The 20238-nt window shown below is 43.3% G+C and overlaps 1 protein-coding gene across 1 annotated transcript in view; it reads right to left on the bottom strand.

Annotated features, from left to right (window-relative positions):
• Positions 1 to 1935: 1935 nt before the first annotated feature.
• TJP3 (tight junction protein 3) overlaps positions 1936 to 20238 on the bottom strand; it is a 45907-nt gene continuing 27604 nt past the window's right edge. The window contains exons 8-20 of the mRNA XM_081313641.1: positions 19229 to 19319; positions 17444 to 17499; positions 15984 to 16059; positions 15744 to 15900; positions 14047 to 14155; positions 12349 to 12568; positions 9732 to 9931; positions 8815 to 8910; positions 8416 to 8486; positions 7203 to 7514; positions 5803 to 6060; positions 5182 to 5234; positions 1936 to 3546 (exon numbers count right to left, since the gene is read on the bottom strand). Of these exons, the coding sequence (XP_081169767.1) occupies positions 3438 to 3546; positions 5182 to 5234; positions 5803 to 6060; positions 7203 to 7514; positions 8416 to 8486; positions 8815 to 8910; positions 9732 to 9931; positions 12349 to 12568; positions 14047 to 14155; positions 15744 to 15900; positions 15984 to 16059; positions 17444 to 17499; positions 19229 to 19319 (1808 nt within the window). The 3' untranslated portion in view covers positions 1936 to 3437. The remainder of the gene's footprint in view (positions 3547 to 5181; positions 5235 to 5802; positions 6061 to 7202; positions 7515 to 8415; positions 8487 to 8814; positions 8911 to 9731; positions 9932 to 12348; positions 12569 to 14046; positions 14156 to 15743; positions 15901 to 15983; positions 16060 to 17443; positions 17500 to 19228; positions 19320 to 20238) is intronic.

Below are 20238 nucleotides of genomic sequence, written 5' to 3'. Positions count from 1 at the left end.
AAGTCCACAAGTCGTAAAAGGGCCAAGTTTGAAAAACCCTGCTCTAAAGCTTTCAGAAACGACAAGAAAGTCTTAAAAAGTTCTGGTTCGTTTTACCCTATGTGCTAAGCCTGGGTCAACATGTACTGAACCCCAGTTCCAAAAAAAGAATAAAATCCACAACGTTGTGTTTGCATTGTTGTCCAAACTTTGTGAGATTTGGGTGATTTTGTAGAATTCTGGTTTTCTTTTTTCCCTGGGCCTGAATCTTGGGGGTGGGGGGGTCTGACCTCTTGTGTTAAGCAATAAACCATGGTTAAAAACCACAGTGGCTGAATTCACACATTGCACTGCAGTGAACTGAGGCAAAATTAGCTTCTATTGCTTGCGCCCTTCTCTCTACCCCTGATGTGGTTTCAAATTTCTGATAATACATTGGAAGAATTGTTTCCCAGCTCAAAAGCTCTTGAGTCACTGAAGCAGTTTGTGTAGGTTTTGCATGCGTGCAAACTATGAGAAGACTATCTGAAGCAACACAACTGTTTTGAAATGCTGATTGGCACTGAGTTTTGCAACACTTTTTTTGCAAGCTTCTGTCAAGAGGTTCACTTCTCAAGGCTGTGTCTTTAAAAAACAGGAAGCTACTGTTTTTTATAACAGTGGGGGGGAAAAATCAGTTTGGAGAAAGAGAAAAGCTAGATTTGTCTAATATGCTTGATTAAGGGACTCTTGGGTAATGTATATTCACTGCCTTAAGGTACTTATAAAAGTAATAAAAGCAGAATAAAAATCTAATAGTTAGTCTCCTACTTATAGCCATTTGTTTAGTGACTGAAGTTACAACGGAACTGAAAAACTGATTTATGACCGTTTTTCACACTTACAGCCATTGCAGCATCCCCGTGGTCACGTGATCAAAATTTGGATTCTTAACAACTGTCTCATAGTTAACGACAGCTGCCGTGTCCCAGGGTGTGTGTGTGTGTCATGTGATCCCCTTTTGCAACTTTCTGACAAGCAAAGTCACTTAACAACCAGGTTACTAACTTAACAACTGCAGTGATTCACTTAACAACCACGGCAATAAAGATTCAAAATGGGGCGAAACTCGCTTAACAACTGTTTTGCTGAGCCGTGAAAATTTTGCACTCAATTATGGTCGTAAGTTGAGGACTAACTGCAAATAAATAATACGACCTGCATACTTGCCTGCACCTGGGTACTGTAGAGAAGGGGACGCTAACCATCTTAAGATTTGTGGACTTCAACTCCCAGAATTACTCAGCCATCCATGAAGTCCACACAAGTTCCTAAGATAGGAGACCCCTGCTGTAAAGCAAGAATTGCCTAATTCTACATTACCACTTCTGCAGAGCTCCCGATCTTGAGAGCACAAGCCTCACGTCCCCTAAAATTTAATTTGTCTGAGGTAAAATGTCAGCCCTGACAAATGGCGTCTTGCCAACAATGTTCACTTCCTGACATTTATTTCAAAGCAGTGGTGTGACTTTCTGTAGTCTTCTGCCATCCTGATTAAGCCATACTTGCACTGGGTTAATGAGTTTGAGGTTATAATTGTACTGAGAATATTAATCCTTCAGGGTGATATCAATGCCTTTTCTGTCTCCTTGACCAGTGTTCGTCCACTTTGGCAACTTGAAGATGTGTGGATTTCAACTCCCAGAATTTGGCTGGGGAATTCTGGGCGTTGAAGTCCACACATCTTCAAGTTGCCAAAGTTGAGAAACACTCCTTTAAAGACTACCTGAACTGATCTGAGCATTTGCAAAAACCAAGCGTTGTTCATTGCCAGGATGTTGCTTAAATTAACAAGGAGACCACAAAATACCTTGCTTTTTTTCCCCTTCCAAACCAGCGAGTCGGTCAGCATCCCACATTTTGTCGTCTTTTCACCATTACTAACCGAAAAAAAGATCCGTGCAATTCAGCTGAAAAGGAATGCTTTTAATACAAAAGGCACAAATGATGGAGGGGCAAGCCCCGGGGCTCCTCCATCTTCACTCATCACATACCGCAAAGGTTGTCATGTACATTAAGGCAATACGTTCAGTTCCATCATCCTAGGCTGCTCCTTGTCAGCGGGCGCACAAGAATGCAACCTGGGAGAGAAATCCCAAATGGAAGTTATGCAGATAAAAAAGTAATTAAGCGTGCTTAATACTCTTCCACGTTTTTGATTAAAAAGGCTGAATTAAATCCCCCTCTGAGCATCACACTGCAAATTATAAAAGGGAGTTATAAAATTCTAGGGAACCAGAACAATAGTGGCCCTAATAAAGTTTATGCCAACTTCTGACTGTGATGCTCAGCCTCCACTACAGTAATAACTCGAGGACTATCTATACCATAAATGCGGAGCTTCCCGATTGAATTTTTTTTTTAAAGCCAAATCGTGAATGATTTCAGGCAGGACTGAATGAGATTTTGGAGTTATATAGGAGTAGAAATTGGCAATCTTGTGAAATTTCGGCCTTGATTTGCGGTTGCCCGAGATTACACAGCAACACGTTAGGCCTGTAGTAAACGGTGAGGAAAGGGCTGTTGATCTTAATCATATTAGCAGGAGGAAAGATTTAAAAAGGTAAAACACGGAGTGTGGTTTATAAGCAAAAATAGACCTCCGGTCGGGAAAGGCAACACTGTGAGGTCTAGCTTTAAAATTCTTGAGACAATCCTCAGCTTTGTGAATGGATGTAGGGCAGTTTCTTAAAAGCATTGTGCACAAAAAGTTAGAACATGAGGTGGAAGTTCTTAGCCTTAATTGAAGTATAAAAATGGCCTAACGATGCCGCGTATCAGTATTATTTCTCCATCTTGGCAACTCCAAGATCTCTGTACTTCAACTCAAAGCCGGCTGGATTTGAAAGCTGGCTGGGGAATTCTGGGAACTGAAGTCCAGACATCTGCAAGTTGTTGAGCTTGAGAAGCATTCATGTATATGCAGCTCAAAGCACCTTATTCCGGTTAAATGGATCCAGAATGAAATAAAAATGGTTGCAAATCCCTTCCGAGCCGTATTGTGAGTTAGTTCAGAAGGCCGGTGGAAATCCTTTGATCTTGATCAAAGGGCAGAAATAGATTGAATGCACCGGATATCCAGCTTGAGGTGAAACTGCCCAAAGAAAGGATGGTGGAGAGGATCAACTGAAGATCAAACTTCCATCCAAGGTGGCTTGCTCCCCTTGGCTGCTCTGGAGTGTCCACAACTTAAGGCAACAGGGTGAAAGAGAAAAGCAACATTTCCGGAACAAGCATGCGAGGCAAAGCTGGTCATGAGGACTTCCAGGGGCTCAAAATCTTGCCACACCCCCTATGTTTTTAGTGCTTCTATAGGAGCACAAAGGTCTTTGAAGAGTTTCACCAAAATTGGAATGACAAGGACAGCTTTGCACGGCCACCCAAGAAAGTTGCAGGAGGCCACGTGGCTGCTGATGGGGTCACAGGTCTGTGGCAGGTCCCCAGTCATAACCATAGTCCTGGTCTGACTCAGAGTCGTAAGTCTGCGCATGGGTGAACTTCTTCCGTAGCGCCTCATGTTCGTATTCCCTGACAAAGAGATGGCAACGTTGTAAATCAATGCGCTGCATAGATTTAGATATGCATATTAAAATAGGCTGCAATAACAGAGGGATAGAATTAAGATCTCGTGAAGTAATAGTACCACTTTACAAAGCCTTAGTACAGACATGTCAAACACAAGGCCCGGGGGCCGGATCTGGCCCGCAACGTGCTTTCATGTGGCCCGCGAAGCCATCCTGGAAACAGTGAGGGAACGGCCCCCACTGCCTTGGCCCTGGCCCAGAGACCCTCCTTCCGCCAGAGACCCTCAGATCTGTCCCACTCCTGCCCAGGCCCCCATAGGCACCCTTGATGCCAACGATGTAGAGCTGGCCACGCCCACCCAGTAGGCCATACGCACTCTAGCCACGCCCACCCAGTAGGCCACGCCCACCCGGCCCCCTGAGGGCAACCGCAATGCTGATGCGGCCCTCAATGAAATTGAGTTTGACACCCCTGCCTTAGTACAATCACACTTGGAATACTGCATCCAGTTTTGGTTACCACAATATAAAAAAGGAGACTGAGACTCTGGAAAGAGTGCAGAGAAGAGCAGCAAAGATGATCAGGGGACCTGAGGCTAAAACATATAGGGAATGGTTGCTGGAATTGGGGATGTCTAGTTTAATGAAGAGAAGGACGAGGGGAGATGTGACAGCAGTCTTCCAATATCTCAGGGGCTGCCACAAAGATGAGGGTAGTCAATCCATGTTTTTCCTTTTTTAATTTTTATTGTTGTGAGCCGCCCTGAGTCCTTAGGGAGAAGGGCGGCATATAAATTTAAGTAAATAAATAAATAAATAAATAAATAAACTATTTTCCAAAGAACCAGAAGGCAAGATGAGAAGCAACGGATGGAAATTAACCAAGGAGAGAAGCACCAAGAAGAACTAAGGAGAAATTTCTTGACATTTAGAACCATCAATGGAATGACTTGCCTCCATAACATCTATAGAGATTCTCGGTGATCCAGGTCATGGTTGACCCAAAGGTGATTTTTTCAAAAGGCAACTGGACTTTTGGCAACTGGTCCTCAAGGAAAAACAAAGTCCAGTTGCCGTATGAAATTGCCTCCAGAATTTGTGGGTGCTCCATCATTGGAGGCTTTTAAGAAGAGATTGGACAACCATTTGTCTGAAATGGCATAGGGTTTTCTGCTTGAGCAGGGGGTTGGACTAGAAGACCTCCAAGGTCCCTTCCAACTCTTGTTATTCTGCTTTCTGCCCTCCTAATAGGCCTTGAGATATTTGACTGGAATTTGTCTCTTAGAGAATGCATGTTCCTTTTGTGAACACCAGATGCAAACTTACAATGTACTGGATGGGTTCACACAATACGTTTAGCCCAGTTCGCCACCAACCCAGTGAGATCAGCAATCTTGGCAACTCATTCTCACTTGCTGGATCAAAAGTCACTACACTTGCCTCATGAAATGATAGGGACATCTAGATTTTCCAGGCAGTACTGTATATCTCCTGCAGGAGTTGCATTCATTATGTTCTTTCTGGAGATAATTCAAATTCTATCACATCTATGGACAGGCTGATTGCACTTTGACTCCAATTGCAGGGTTAAGAAAATTCTTCCCAACCCATCACGAAGCCTCAAATGAAAAGTTTATACCTGATGTCATAATTGCTGTGCCACTGTCCTTGGGGTTGGTGATCACTATCATGCTACAAGAAAGAGAAAAATATATAGATATAATTGATATCCAGAATGTTCGCTCAAGTATTAAAAAGTGTTCCGTTAGGAGGAGGAGGAGGAGGAGGAGGAAAAGAAGAATTATTACATGTGTGCCATCCAATTTTGAGTGACAACAATATGTATGTAATATGTATCTGTCTGAAATGGAACTATTGTAACCCAGACACCACGTTGCTTTTTAAAGATACTATTGTAATATTGGAAAATCAATTAAAAAAAATTGAAATAAGAAGAAGAAGAGGAGGAGGAGGACGAGGAGGCGGAGGAGGAGGAGGAGGAGAAGAAGAATTATTACATGTGTGCCATCCAATTTTGAGTGACAACAATCAAGCAAAGAAATTGGAATAAAATAAAAACTATTAAAGCCACAAACCATTTCTGAAAACGTTGCCAACAGAACAGCAGGGATTTGCCTGGGTAGTTGCCAGATCAGTGCCTCGAAGGCAGAGAAATAAATAAATAAAGAGGGCTAACTAGTATGCTGGACTACATCACCTTTAGGATCCCTTCCAAAGCCAGGCGGCTGACTCTCCTTACCACGTCAATGGGGTAGGCCAGAGCAGCTGCCACACGCTCATTCAACTCCCGATCCAGGCTTTGCTCCACTGGCTCCGAAGAACGGCTCAGAGCCGCCTCTTGATAGGGCTCGTCCAGTTCCTGGTCCGTATAAGGTTCTCCTTCTGCGTCCGTTTCCTCATAATCACTGTTGGCCCGACTGTCACAAGTCAGGTCACCCATACTGATGGCTGAGGTCTGGTTTAATATGTCCAGACTCTCCTCAGCTGAAGCGTCCACCTGAAGAAAAAATTACAGTGGAAAATTACAGGGTAGAATGCAGAGGGATATTTGGTGAAGGAAGGAGTCTGTTGTCAAATTTCCGAAGTATGGGCTTTTCAAGTGACTCTGAGGCATGGTTTACCTTAAAAGTTCTTTATTCAGCCTAATACACCGGCAAATGCTTGCTCGAAGGGAGCTGGAATCTGAAATATCCGCCCCTTGCACAATATATTAAAACACAATTCTCCACCTTTCTCATTTTGTCATTAATCATATTCTCCAATTAATTTAAAGAATCAGTTTCCCTTCCGTTAGAAAACCTGCCAAGGTCTTATCTTCTTTAGTTAGAGATGGCCTTGAAGGTCCAATCCTCCTCTTTCCCCCTCCCAACCTTAAACTCAATCTCTTAAAGCAATACACAAGTTTAACATATGAAATGGCTACTTCTTCATCTCTTGTCAAGCAAGAACATTCGATGTTAGCAGCTTTGACATCTGTACTAAACTGGATCTTGTAGAACAGGGACCCTCATATCCCCCAGGCCTTGGACTGGCAATGGTCCAAGGCCCACTAGGAACCAGGCTACAGAAGCGATCAAAGCCCCATCTGCACACGCACGGGTTCCAGACAATGTGTGAAACCACCACGCCACGGTCTGTAGAAAACCTGCCCTCCACGGTACCAGTCCCTGGCACCCAAAAGTTGGGAATTGCTGTTGTACCAGACTGATTGGAATAGACTTTGTTTCGAAAATGACTCTTAGCTAAAATATTTTTCTGAGCAGCTTAGGAAGTGTCAGACAAGCTAATCAAAGAAGTCCAATAAATTCAAACGATTCTTGTCTCATATAAAAACAAAAAAACAAAAATGAAAAGCAAAGTCTTAATAGAAGATAATAAATCACCTGGATTTCGTTTTGTAAAAAAAAACAAAAAACAACTACCTTTGGGCTAAAAAGCTAACCTATTGCAGAGCCAACAGATCTGGACTGCAATCCGGATTTTAAAGTTATATTACTGCAGCGTTCCACCTTCTGGAACCTTGTTAAGATTCTTATGATTCCAGAGAGCACCAGGATGGGGAAAAATTGATGGGGAACGTTGTCTTGCTGCCTACAAGCTAGGTTAAAATCTCACTCCACTGGGATTGTGCTCACCCACCTGTTCTTCAGTTGTCCAGACAGGACGGGCCTGTTGAATTTGGATAATCTCTTTCAGGGTCTGGTACCAGTTGTTGGACCCCCCGGCCAGGCTGATGGTGGCTGTGAAGAGGTGGCTGCAATACTTCTGCATCTTGGCAGCCTGCACGTAGAGGCGCCGCGAACTTTTCTTGGAATCTGGCGCCAGCCACTGCCGCATGGCCTTGATTCCTTGCCGGCTGTCCGGCTCACAAAAGATCACAATGGGGAAATACTGCACATAATTGAGACGTTCCACAGCAGTTGGCGTAATATCTAGCAATGCATGCTTATCCTGTTAAAAGGAGAAGTGAAGTGTTAATGCCACTTTACAACGCCTTGGTAAGGCCACACTTGGAATACCGTATCCAGTTTTGGTCACCACACTATAAAAAAGATGCTGAGACTCTAGAAAGCGTGCGGAGAAGAGCAACAAAGATGATCAGGGGACTGGAGGCTAAAACATATGAAGAATGTTTGCAGGGATTGGGTATGTCTTGTCTAGGGAAAAGAAGGACTTGGGGGTGACATGATAGCAGTCTTCCAAGGGCTGTCACAGACAAGGGGAAGGGTCAACCTTTCTCCAAAGCACCTGAAGGCAAGACAAGAAGCCACAGATGGAAACTAACCAAAGAGAGAGGCAACCTAGAACTAAGGAGAAATTTCCTGACAGTGAAAACCATTAGCCAGTGGAACAACTTGCCTCAAGAAATTCTAGGTGCTCCAACACTGGAGGCTTTTAAGAAGAGATTAGACGGCCATTTATCTGAAATGGTATAAAGTTTCCTTTCTTGAGCAAGGGGTCGAACACCTCCAAGGTCCCTTCCAACTCGGTTATTCTGATATTCTGTTAGAACAGGGGTGTCAAACTCAATTTCATTGAGGGCCGCATCAGCATTGCGGTTGCCCTCAGGGGGGGCGGGGGGGCGTGGCCTACTGGGTGGGCGTGGCCAGCTCTACATCGTTCGCATCAAGGGTGCCTATGGGGGCCTGGGCAGGAGTGGGGACAGATCTGAGGGTCTCTGGCAGAAGGAGGGTCTCTGGGCCAGGGCCAAGGCAGTGGGGGCCGTTCCCTCCCTGTTTCCAGGATGGCTTCACGGGCCACATGAAACCACTTCGCGGGCCGGATCCAGCCCCCGGGCCTTGTGTTTGACACGTCTGTGTTAGAATGTCTGTATACCACTTCCTTTTCTCACCTGCTTTGCAACTTGCCACACGGTGTCCAGTTTGATCACTTTGGACGATCCTCCTTCTCTGATAACACTCTCTGGAAAAAATGAGAGAGGGAAAAAGAGAGCCGATCTGAGAACACAGATAGTCCCTAACATACGACTGATCATTTAGCAACCGATCAAAGTTACGACAGTGCTCAAACAGTGACTTAAAACCAGTCCTTGCACTTACAGCCATTAGGGCTGAGGAATTTGGGGAGATGGAAGTCTGAAAGTGGGAGAAGACTTAAAAGTCATCTTAAAGTGGCCGAGGTTGAAAAAACACTGAACTCCGGGGGATTTCAAGGCACCGCTTAGAGCAGTTGGAGAGTCCAAATGGGGCTGAGATCCACCAGGTAGGCAATGCTACCCAAGGCCGCTCACCCGCAATCTGAAATTGATCTGGCATCTCCGTGCTCAGTTTCTGCATGGCGATATCAGCAATTGGGCCCAGGATCACCACAGGACGCTTGAAATTTGCTGCATGAGAAAAGACACATTGTAAATCAAGTTTCTAGTCCACAAGAGATTAGGAGAAAGAGATCAGAGGAAGTATTTCCTTCTTTCTTTTTAGGGCTCGGCGCCCTTCAAAAAAAAATGATTCAGCAGCGCTTAAAGCAATGGAATATTTTCAGAGTTATGGGCGAAACTGAAAAAGGTAGTCAGGTAGTTTAGTGACCATTTGAAATTACAACGGCACTGGAAAAAAGTGCCTTATGACCATTTTTCACACTTATGACTCTTACAGCATCCCCAGGGTTACATGATCAAAATGTGGGCGCTTGGCAACCAGGATATTTTCATGAGCAGTGGTGGTGCAGTGGTTAGAATGCAGTACTCAGCCTACTTCTGCCACCTGCTGGCTGCCTGCAGTTTGGCAGTTCGATTCTCACAGGCTCAAGGTTGACTCAGCCTTCCATCCTTCTCAGCTGGGTAAAATGAGGACCCAGATTGTTGGGGGCAGTAGGCTGACTCTCTAAACCACTTAGAGAGGGCTGTGAAGCAGTATATAGGTCTAAGTGTCTTGTGGGAGTCATGTGATCATCTTCCAAGCTGGCTTCCAACAAGCAAAGTCAATGGGAGAAGCTGGATCCACTTAACGAACATGTGACTCACTTAACAAATGCAGCGATCCCCCTATGTGGGGCGAGAAAACCTCACAAAACAGGATGTGACTCACTTAACAACTGCCGTGCATTAGCAATGGAAATTTTCTGGTCTCAGCTCTGGTTGTTAAGTCAAGGGCTAGCTGCAACGCAAAGCCACGTTGCCTTTCTCCTTTCGCTGCTACAAGCACCTACCTTCCTTGAGTATGACCTTCTCGTATGGCGGGTAGTGGCCCTGCTTGGTCAGGGTGGAAAGATCTTCCCGGCTTTTCCGCAGCATGCGTTTGGCTCCCCGCAAACCTCGAAGCTTCCAGAACTCTGCTCGAGCCCCTAAAACACTGGAGGTCTTTGACGCCGCTTTGAGAACCGGTTCCAGACTGGCAAACTGTTCTGCCCTGGGGTCAAAAAAATAGATAGATAGATAGATAGATAGATAGATAGATAGATAGATAGATAGATAGATAGATAGATAGATAGATAGATAGACAGACAGACAGACAGACAGACAGACAGACAGACAGACAGACAGACAGACAGACAGACAGAGATATGGATGCAACAGATTAGATAGATAGAGATTGATAGACAATATGGATGCAATAGATGATAGAGAGGGACAGACAGAAAATATGGATGCAATAGGTGAGAGAGATAGATAGATAGATAGACAGACAGACAGACAGACAGACAGACAGATAGATAGATAGATATGGATGCAATAGATGATAGATAGATAGACAGATATAGATAGATAGACAGAGATATGGATGCAATAGATGATAGATAGATAGATAGATAGATAGATAGATAGATAGATAGATAGATAGATAGATAGATAGATAGATAGATAGACAGAGACAGAGATATGGATGCAATAGATGATAGATAGATAGATATAGATAGATAGACAGAGATATGGATGCAATAGATGATAGATAGATAGATAGATAGATAGATAGATAGATAGATAGATAGATAGATAGATAGATAGATATGGATGCAATAGATGATAGATAGACAGATAGATAGATAGATAGATATGGATGCAATAGATGATAGATAGATAGATAGATAGATAGATAGATAGATAGATAGATAGATAGATAGATAGATAGAGACAGAGATATGGATGCAATAGATGATAGATAGATAGATAGATAGATAGATAGATAGATAGATAGATAGATAGATAGATAGATATAGTTAGGTAGATAGATATGGATGCAATAGATGATAGATAGATAGACAGATAGATAGATAGATAGATAGATAGATAGATAGATAGAGATATGGATGCAATAGATGATAGATAGATAGACAGAGATATGGATGCAATAGATGATAGATAGATAGATATAGATAGATAGACAGAGATATGGATGCAATAGATGATAGATAGATAGATAGATAGATAGATAGATAGATAGATAGATAGATAGATATGGATGCAATAGATGATAGATAGACAGATAGATAGATAGATAGATAGATAGATATGGATGCAATAGATGATAGATAGATAGATAGATAGATAGATAGATAGATAGATAGATAGATAGATAGATAGATAGATAGAGACAGAGATATGGATGCAATAGATGATAGATAGATAGATAGATAGATAGATAGATAGATAGATAGATAGATAGATAGATAGATAGATAGATATAGTTAGGTAGATAGATATGGATGCAATAGATGATAGATAGATAGACAGACAGACAGATAGATAGATAGATAGATAGATAGATAGATAGATAGATAGATAGATAGATAGATAGATAGATAGATATATGGATGCAATAGATGATAGATAGATAGACAGAGATATGGATGCAATAGATGATAGATAGACAGACAGATAGATAGATAGATAGATAGATAGATAGATAGATAGATAGATAGATAGATAGATAGATAGATAGATATGGATGCAATAGATGATAAATAGACAGATATAGATAGATAGACAGAGATATGGATGCAATAGATGATAGATAGATATAGATAGATAGAGACAGAGATATGGATGCAATAGATGATAGATAGATAGATAGATAGATAGATAGATAGATAGATAGATAGATAGGTAGGTAGATAGATATGGATGCAATAGATAGATAGATAGATAGATAGATAGATAGATAGATAGATAGATAGAGATATGGATGCAATAGATGATAGATAGATAGACAGAGATATGGATGCAATAGATGATAGATAGACAGATAGACAGACAGACAGACAGATAGATAGATAGATAGATAGATATGGATGCAATAGATGATAAATAGATAGATAGACAGAGATATGGATGCAATAGATGATAGATAGATAGATAGATAGATAGATAGATAGATAGATAGATAGATAGATAGATAATATAATGTCATTTTGGGGCACACTGGCACACATTAAAAATGAAAATATGTTGCCTGCTCTCAAAATCTACACATACATAACACACATATAAACATGCTATATACAACGTATGTATAGACCTACACCCTTACATATAAGTGACATATAAATATTAATCACTGTCCATCTTGAATACATAATGGAAGGAGGAAGCTTTAGAGTTCACAAGGTCAATACTGTGTGGAACAAAGCTGGGACTGAATCTGGATGTTCTGCTTCGGAGCCCCCTCCCAGAAGGCAACAAGGAAAACAGGTTGGAAGGGACGTTGGCGGTCATCTAGTCCAACCCCCTGCTCTAGCATGAGACCCTACGCCATTTCCGACAAATGACTGTCCAGTCTCTTTTTAGAAATCTTAAAAATCTTTCCCCGCACAAAGCATACACTTCTACCTGCTCCGGTTTGGGATGATGCCCTTGTCCAGCTCTTGAAGTTCCTTCCCCATCCGCAAAGCGAGCCAGCTTCCCAACCGGCCCCGGTACATGGTGTCTACCACATGGAAGACTTCTCCCCGTGTGAAGCTCAGGGCGGAAGGGGTATCCTTCTCAAAATCAAAGTGGGTGCGGATATAGAACGAATCGCCCAGGTTGGATTTGACCATCTTCTTGTAAACTAGGGAGAAGAAACCAATGGGAAGCCATCACTCCCCACTCAGCCCAGCCTACCTTACAGGGATATGGTTAGACAGATTTGAAAAAAGAGAAGAATTCTCCACAAGCTGTATGGCAGAGGTCCCCAACCTTTTGGGCACCAGGGACCGGTTACGTGGAGAGAGGTTTTTCCACGGAGCGGAGGGTGCGTGGTTTTGTGTGCTGCCTGCATCTCGTGGATGGGGCTTTGCTTGCCCAGTACCGGTCCATGGACCAGGGGTTGGGGACCCCTGCTGTATGAAGATGCTGGCATTTGGGAATACTAATATGGTACAGGTGGCAATTTTTAAAAAAAGGCATGTATCCATCTTTTCATCCATCCCTCTTTTTATCCTTGGTGGAGCAGTGAGCTAATGCCTCCTTAAGTAACACCAGCTGCCTGCAATTAGTGCAGGTTCGCATCCCACCAGGCTCAAGGTTGACTCAGCCTTCCATCCTTCCGAGGTAGGTAAAATGAGGACCCAGATTGTTGGGGGCAATTAAGCTGACTTTGTAATAATGCCGCTTGGGGTGTGTGTGAAAGCCCTAATAAGCAGGCATATACATAGAATGAAGGCTACTGCTAAGCTTGTAAGCCGCCCTGAGTCTTCGGAGAAGGGCAAGATATAAATGGAATTAAAATAAAAAAATAAAAAATAAAAATCCATTCATCCATCTCTCTGGTTTTTCAGGGCCTTCACATGCTTGTCTGGCCAGGGCATATTCGTGGGGCTGTTTCTCTTTGATAGAAGGTTTAAAAAGAATAACAGACTGAATAACAGAGTTGGAAGGGACCTTGGAGGTCTTCTAGTCCAACCCCTTGCTCAGGCAGGAGACCCTATACCTGTGGTGGCGAACCTATGGCATGCATGCCACAGTTGGCACGCAGAGCCCTCTCTGTGGGCACGCGCTCTGTCGCCCCAGTCCTAAAAAAGGTTCAATCAATCAATCAATTTCAACTTCTCGCGGGGGAAAAAAGATCTCGCAAAGTTGGAATTGATTGATTGAACTTTTTAGTCCCACCCAGTCTGCTGTTACCACTGCAGCTACACCCACCCAATGGGCCACGCCCAGCCGGCACCCGACGATACATAAGTGGGTTTTGGGTTGCACTTTCGGCACTCAGTCTCTAAAAGGTTTGCCATCACTGCCCTATACCGTTTCAGACAAATGGCCGTCCAGCCTCTCCTTAAATATCTCCAGTGATGGAGCCACCCACAACTTCTGGAGGCAGGTCGTTCCACTGGTTAATTGTTCTCACTGTCAGGAAATTTCTCCTTAGTTCCACATCTTACCTCATGGCGACCAAAACTGGATGCAGTATTCCAGGTTTAAGGGTGTTAACTTGCCTATAACCACCTCCCCTAACAGGAATCACACACATACGATAGGAGGAGGGAAAGGAGGGACGTAAAATCTACAACGGAGGAGTAAATCAGCCAAGAGCCATATGTCACTTACTGTCCTGTTTGTTCTGAACATGGAATGTCACTTCTTCCCCTGGAAGCAACTCCATCAAGTACTGCACAGCATCCTCACGAGTCAAGTTCTGGAATGGCTTCTCATTCACCTGCCAAGAGAATGGGGCAAAAGGGGGGTTGGCCAGCACTGCCCACCTCGTTTGCCCATGCCCGTCTTTAGTGATCTTGTTATTTGAGGTACATTGCCTTGCTTCAGGAAATCAAGGTGGTAATGCAGAGTTGAGGTCCACAATCTTAAAGTGGGTGGCCAAGGTTGAGAAACTTGGGTCTCATCTGTAACTATTGATTGATTGATTTGTATCCCACTTTGGTTATTTTTATTAGAGCAGCGCTGTGGCTCAGCGGTGAAGACACTGGGCTTGTCGGCTGGAAAAGCCAGCAGCCCAGTGTTCTGTTCCAGCCTACGACCGGCCCTGTTTGTGTGTCAGGGACAACCCCTTTTTCCTTTTAACAATCAATAGGCTGGTAAAAACCTAACCCAAATTTATTTACAGCTTCAAATAATAAAGTCTTTCAAACAAAAAAGCAGCAGAATATTTTCTTCAACAAAAAATACATGATTCAAAACATCCAACAAGAGTCAAACAGATTAGCAAGAACAGATCAGGATTCTCTTTGAATGTCTCCACACAGTTGCCTGCAGCAACCAGCACCACCCACACCTTCCCCTTTTATTATCTGTCCCAAGGCGTGGCTTCTCAATGCCTTCTCCTCCTTTCACTGAGTTGCCTCATAGATTTTCTCTGTTCTGCTCTGCTGGATTGCCTTCTGCTTCTAGCGTCTCTGAACAGATTCAGCTGTGACTCCTCTGAGTCCAACACCTCCTCCTCACACAGCTGAGCCTCATGAGGAACATGACTGGAGGGGCCAGGCTGAGAGTCCTGCAGTGCATCAGAGCCTCCCTCCGACACCGAAGGCTCTCCAAATCCCTCCTCCTCCTCCTCCGATTCCTCAGACTCAGCTATTGGGAGCACAGGCTGACACTACCCAGGTTCGAGACCCAAGTGCCACAAGACAGGGTGAGCTCCTGCCACCCTAGCAGTTTGAAAGCACTGCCTCCTAGAGTCAGCAACACTACTGGAATAAAATCTGCAGGGACACCTTTACCGTTTGTTATTAAATAACTCGAGGTGGGCAAACACATCCAACACATCTTCCTCCTCCTATTTTTCCCACAACAACAACCCTGTGAGATGGATTGGGCTGAGACAGAGGGGCTGCCCAAGGTCACCCAGCTGACTTTCAAGCCTAAGGCGGGTCTCCTAGTGATTGGCCCAAAGTCGCCCAGCTGGCTTTTATGGCTTAGGCGGGACTAGAACTCACCATCTCCTGGCAATTGGCCCACAGTCACCCAGCTGGCTTTTATGGCTAAGGTGGGACTAGAACTCACTGTCTTCTGGCGATTGGCCCAAAGTCTCCCAGCTGTCTTTTATGGCTAAGGCGGGACTTGAACTCAAACTCTCCTGATGATTGGCCCAAAGTCACCAAGCTGGCTTTTAGGGTTAAGGCAGCCCTAAAACTCAGAGCCTGGTGCATTAACCATAAGACCAGACTGGCTCCTTACACTTTCCTCCCACTACTTCTAATCTTCTCCTTTGGAGCCAGTAACCACCCTGCACATAACCAAGATTCCAGATCCACCAAGATCAGAGTTGGTTCATTAGGAGGTAAACATACCTGAAGGATCTGGTCGCCTCCTTGGATGCCTTGAATTTCAGCCGGGCTGCCCTCCTGCACGCCAGCCACAAATATCCCAACGTCATTCCCACCTGCAAGACGGAGGCCGATGCTCTTGGCTTTGACAAAACGCACCACCTTGGAGTCGGGACTGTACCTGCAAAAGCCGAAAAGGGTTCAAATCCAGGCTCTCTCTCCAGATGCTGCCATCCAAAATACAGTCTGCATTGCGGAACTTACCCTGAAATCCCGTCATTTTGCATGATGGAATTATTTCCTCGGAAATTGTACTCATTGATGGGGGATTCCTCGGGATCTAGAGGGGAGTAAAAAGAACCCACAGAATTATTTACTTATCATATGGCACATTCACCTCACATTTTGATAAAAACACAAGTGTCAATGCTGCAAACATTGACATGTTTTTGCACTGACAATATAAGTGACAGCCTGTTACTTTAACTGCTTCGCTTTGAATCCCTGTGGGGGATTCATTCCCCCCCCCAATGTCAACCAGATGTTTTGAGAAGAAAAGCCCCGGTACAGAATTGGAAGTGAAACTTCATATGTACAACTAATTAGATAATGTGATTTATGACGTGTAGATAAGGGCAGGAATTGTGTATGTTAGATGGGTTTGTGGAAAGGAGATTTCAGATTCTGGCATCCCTCCATGAGTGCCGATGTTTCATTTCATTATTAAGACTTTTTAGATAAACAATGCCTGCATTTTGTTTGAATTGTCTCATTTATCAGAACCATGACAAAAAGAGATAAAAATATGACATATGAAATCTAAAATACAGGCAGTCCTCGACTTACAATGGTTCACTTAGTGACCATTCAAAGTTACCACGGCACTGAGAAAAGAGACTTATGGCCATTTTTCACACTTATGACCGTTGCAGCATCCCCACAGTCACACGATCAAAATTCAGATGCTTGGCAACTGACTCATACTTATGATGGTTGCAGCGTCCCGGGGTCATGAGATCCCCTTATGTGATCTTCTGACAAGCAAAGTCAATGGGGAAGCCAGATCCACTTAACAACTGTGTTACTAACTTAAGGACTGCAGTGAGTCACTTGATAACTGTGGCGAAAAAGGTTGTAAAATGAAGCAAAAGTCACTTTTTTCAGTGCCACTGAACGGTCACTCAATGAACTGTTGTAAGTCGAGGACTGCCTGTACAGTATAATACAGCAGAATAGGACAGCAGAAGAGAAAGAACAGGAGACAATCACAAGATACAAAGACCCGCAAGTAGAAGTAGAACAACCGTGGCAAAAGAAAGCAAAGATAATGCAGATAGCAATAGGTGCCTTGAGTGTAATTCCAAAATATCTGGATGCATCAGCTGAACACCATCGGCATCGACAAAATCCCCATCGGTCAATTGCAAAAGGCAGCTTTACTTGCAACAGCTTACATTCTGCGACGATACTTCCAACACTATCAAACAGCAACATCTGCCTATCCCTGATTCTTGGGACGGACTCGAAGAGTGGACAAAAACGGCAAATCCAATCTAAACATCTGGCTGACTGTGCAAACAACCACAATGGTAACAACAATAGTGACGAGGAGGAGGAGGATAATGTTTGTGTATGCAATTGATCCCAGAAGTGATTTTTCTCCCTCAAGAGACCTTGCTCGTTATCATCGCCCTTACAAGAGGAGCTAAGTTCAAGACACTTACTAGGAACTTGCGGTGGAGTCGACTCTTCCATTGCCGTCTCTTGTCTGCTGTAACCCCTGTTGGATCCAGCCAGGTGGGTGGGATGGGAGAAGAAGACAAAACGCAGAATGATAATTTGAGGGAAACAACAATATCTCAAAGCTCTCCAGGGTATCTTTTGCAATCGTTATTTAAATCAAGTGTCTCCAAACTGTTGGCTGGGAAATTCTGGGAGTTGAAGTCCACAAGTCTTAAAGTTGCCAAGGTTGGATTTAAAAGTTCAGTTATGACTTTGACTTATTTGTTTCCTGTTTTACAGCCTCGGTGTCATGTATTAACACCAAGAAAGTAAGAATTAGAGCAGAATTAAATCCCAAATCAGCCCAAACAATCTAAGATAGAAAAATCACCACATAAGAGTGAACCAAATAAAAGAATAATACATTTGAGAAATCTAGGGCCACTCACAATGAGAGCCAGAAACTTGAAGAGACAATAAGCAAAAAAAAAAGGGGGGGGGGAAGGTAAGTATTATAAAATTATGATAATTAAACAGTGATCTTACTATATCTTACTGGGTGAAAAAGCCATACAGACAGATTAAAAGAACTGTTTGCGCAATAAATTATTTTACAAAATATAGCAGCATGCCCAATCAGAGCTATATAAATTGAGTGAGTGAGTGAGTGAATGAATGGATGAATGAATGGATACATTCAGGAAGTTATCTCAGCAGAAACAGGGCAACTATTTCCCCCTTTTAAGCTGAGCTATTAAAGTCCCTGATTTGTGGTAACTTAAACGTATTATTCTTCTTGTACATAAGGCTTGTCCAAGATATAACGGATTTAAGGGCTATAGAGGTAGTCCTCAATTTACAACCTTAACTGAGCCTGGAATTACAGTTGTAACTCATTGCAGATGTAAGTCAAGGAATCATGTGACTGGATCCAATTTCTCAATATTTTTTTGTGACGGTCATTAAGCAAGTGCCACAGTCGTTAAACAAATACATTTTACCCAGTGGGTGTTTTTGGGAAAACTGGAAACGACGTAAACGCTGGAAATGGGCCCAAAACATCAAAAATTGTGATTTTTGCAAACAGTTGTAAAGGAGAGCTAGTTGCCAAGCGCCCAAAATGTGATTACATCACTGTAGCATCTGTGTGTGTGTGGGGGGGGGGGTGTCATCATAATTGAAATAGCCCCATAAGTAGCTGTTGGGTGGTCCATTGTAACTTCAAATATTCATTATATGATCAGTCATAAATTGATTGTAAAACATGCTTAGGTCTTGCCCTTAACTTTTCCATCACCCTGGTTATCAGTTTGCTCCTAATACTGTGGTTGGAGAACATAAGCAACGTAGTGGCCTAGCGGTGAAGACACTCGTTTCCCGCTCGGAAGGTTGAGAGTTCAATCCTAGGTAGCAGCAGATGTTTCTCTATCAGGGCACACACACAAAAAAAATCTGCTGTGAACTCAGGAAGGGCATCTGCCAGTAAACGCTCAGCTCCATCCAGTTACTCCAACTCTACCCAAAATTAAGGGTTAACTTTTTTTTAGATCAACCAGGTTACTGCCACCTAGTTCGAGAGGCTAGTTTTAAAATCCGACAGTGGAAAAATGCTGTGTTTAGGACCGCCTTACCTGGGCTGTTAGAATTCAAATGACCACTAGATGGCAGCAAAGAGACCCTAAAAATCTTTAATTCTGTGATCTTTCAATCTGGATTATCTGGATTATTTTTGCAAGCCATTTATGCTGAGAACAGCAGCCAACTAAGGCTTAAGGAGAGATTCCTACCAGAGAGGATCTCTTGTCGGAGATTGAGGAGAGTGTGGTGTACTTCCCACAGGAGGGGGAGGCGAGATGTCTGAACCAAGATCAGATATATCTAAAAAACAGAAAAGTAACTAGAATTATACAAGACAGACACTTTGGTCTGAGTACAATTCTCCTACTTAGAAGCAGATGAATCTGATAAATTTGTACAAAGCCCAAAGTCATTGTATGATTTGTCTGGTTGCGTTCACAAACCATGATTTATGACAATATTGTATGTAAACCATCACGGCCATCCATTACGGCCACTGCAACAAGCTATGTTTTAAATACATCGCTAGTCTGACACTTAAATTTAGCAAAAAAAATCTCTTTGGTTACATTTCTGAATTAAACTGCAGAATGTGGGTAAAACCCCTTTTTTAAAAGTCAATTTAAATCCAGGTCAAGTCAAGGAGGGAGGGAGGGAGAGGGAGAGGGAGGAGGAGAGAGAGTGGTTTAAAATGCGTAGAATACAAGAATTAAGGAAATAGAGCATATCAACTCAGAGCAATTAGAAGTTGTCTCTTAATAAAGATAATCAGCATCCTAGAGCAGAGGCCCCTAATCTTTTAGGCACCAGGGACCAGTTCTGCGGAGTAAATTTTTTCCGTGGACCAGAGGGGATGTGGTTGGTTGTGCACCACCACTTAGCAACTGCTTTCGTTAACATGTAAGTTGCCAGTCCCAATTGTGGTTGCCTATATACCAATCCATCTCTATCTTCATCCACTTCCCTAAAAGTATGATCTTAAGAGCCATGGTGACTCAGTGGTTAGAATGCAGTACTGCAGGCTAATTCTGCCAATTGCCAGCAGTTCGATTCTGACTGGGTCATGGCTGACTCAGCCTTTCATCCTTCCGAAGTTGGTAAAATGAGGTCCCAGATTGTTGGAGACAATATGCTGACGCTGTAAATCGCTTATAGAGGGCTATAAAGCACTATGAAGCGGTATAGAAGTCTTAAGTTCTATCGCTATCTCAGCAACCTC

The sequence above is a fragment of the Vipera berus genome (assembly GCF_964194415.1).
Source record: "Vipera berus genome assembly, chromosome: 1".
In the NCBI taxonomy this organism is placed as follows: Eukaryota; Metazoa; Chordata; class Lepidosauria; order Squamata; family Viperidae; genus Vipera; species Vipera berus.
Note: the sequence above shows the minus strand (reverse complement) of the source record. Positions and strands in the feature narration are given on the sequence as shown.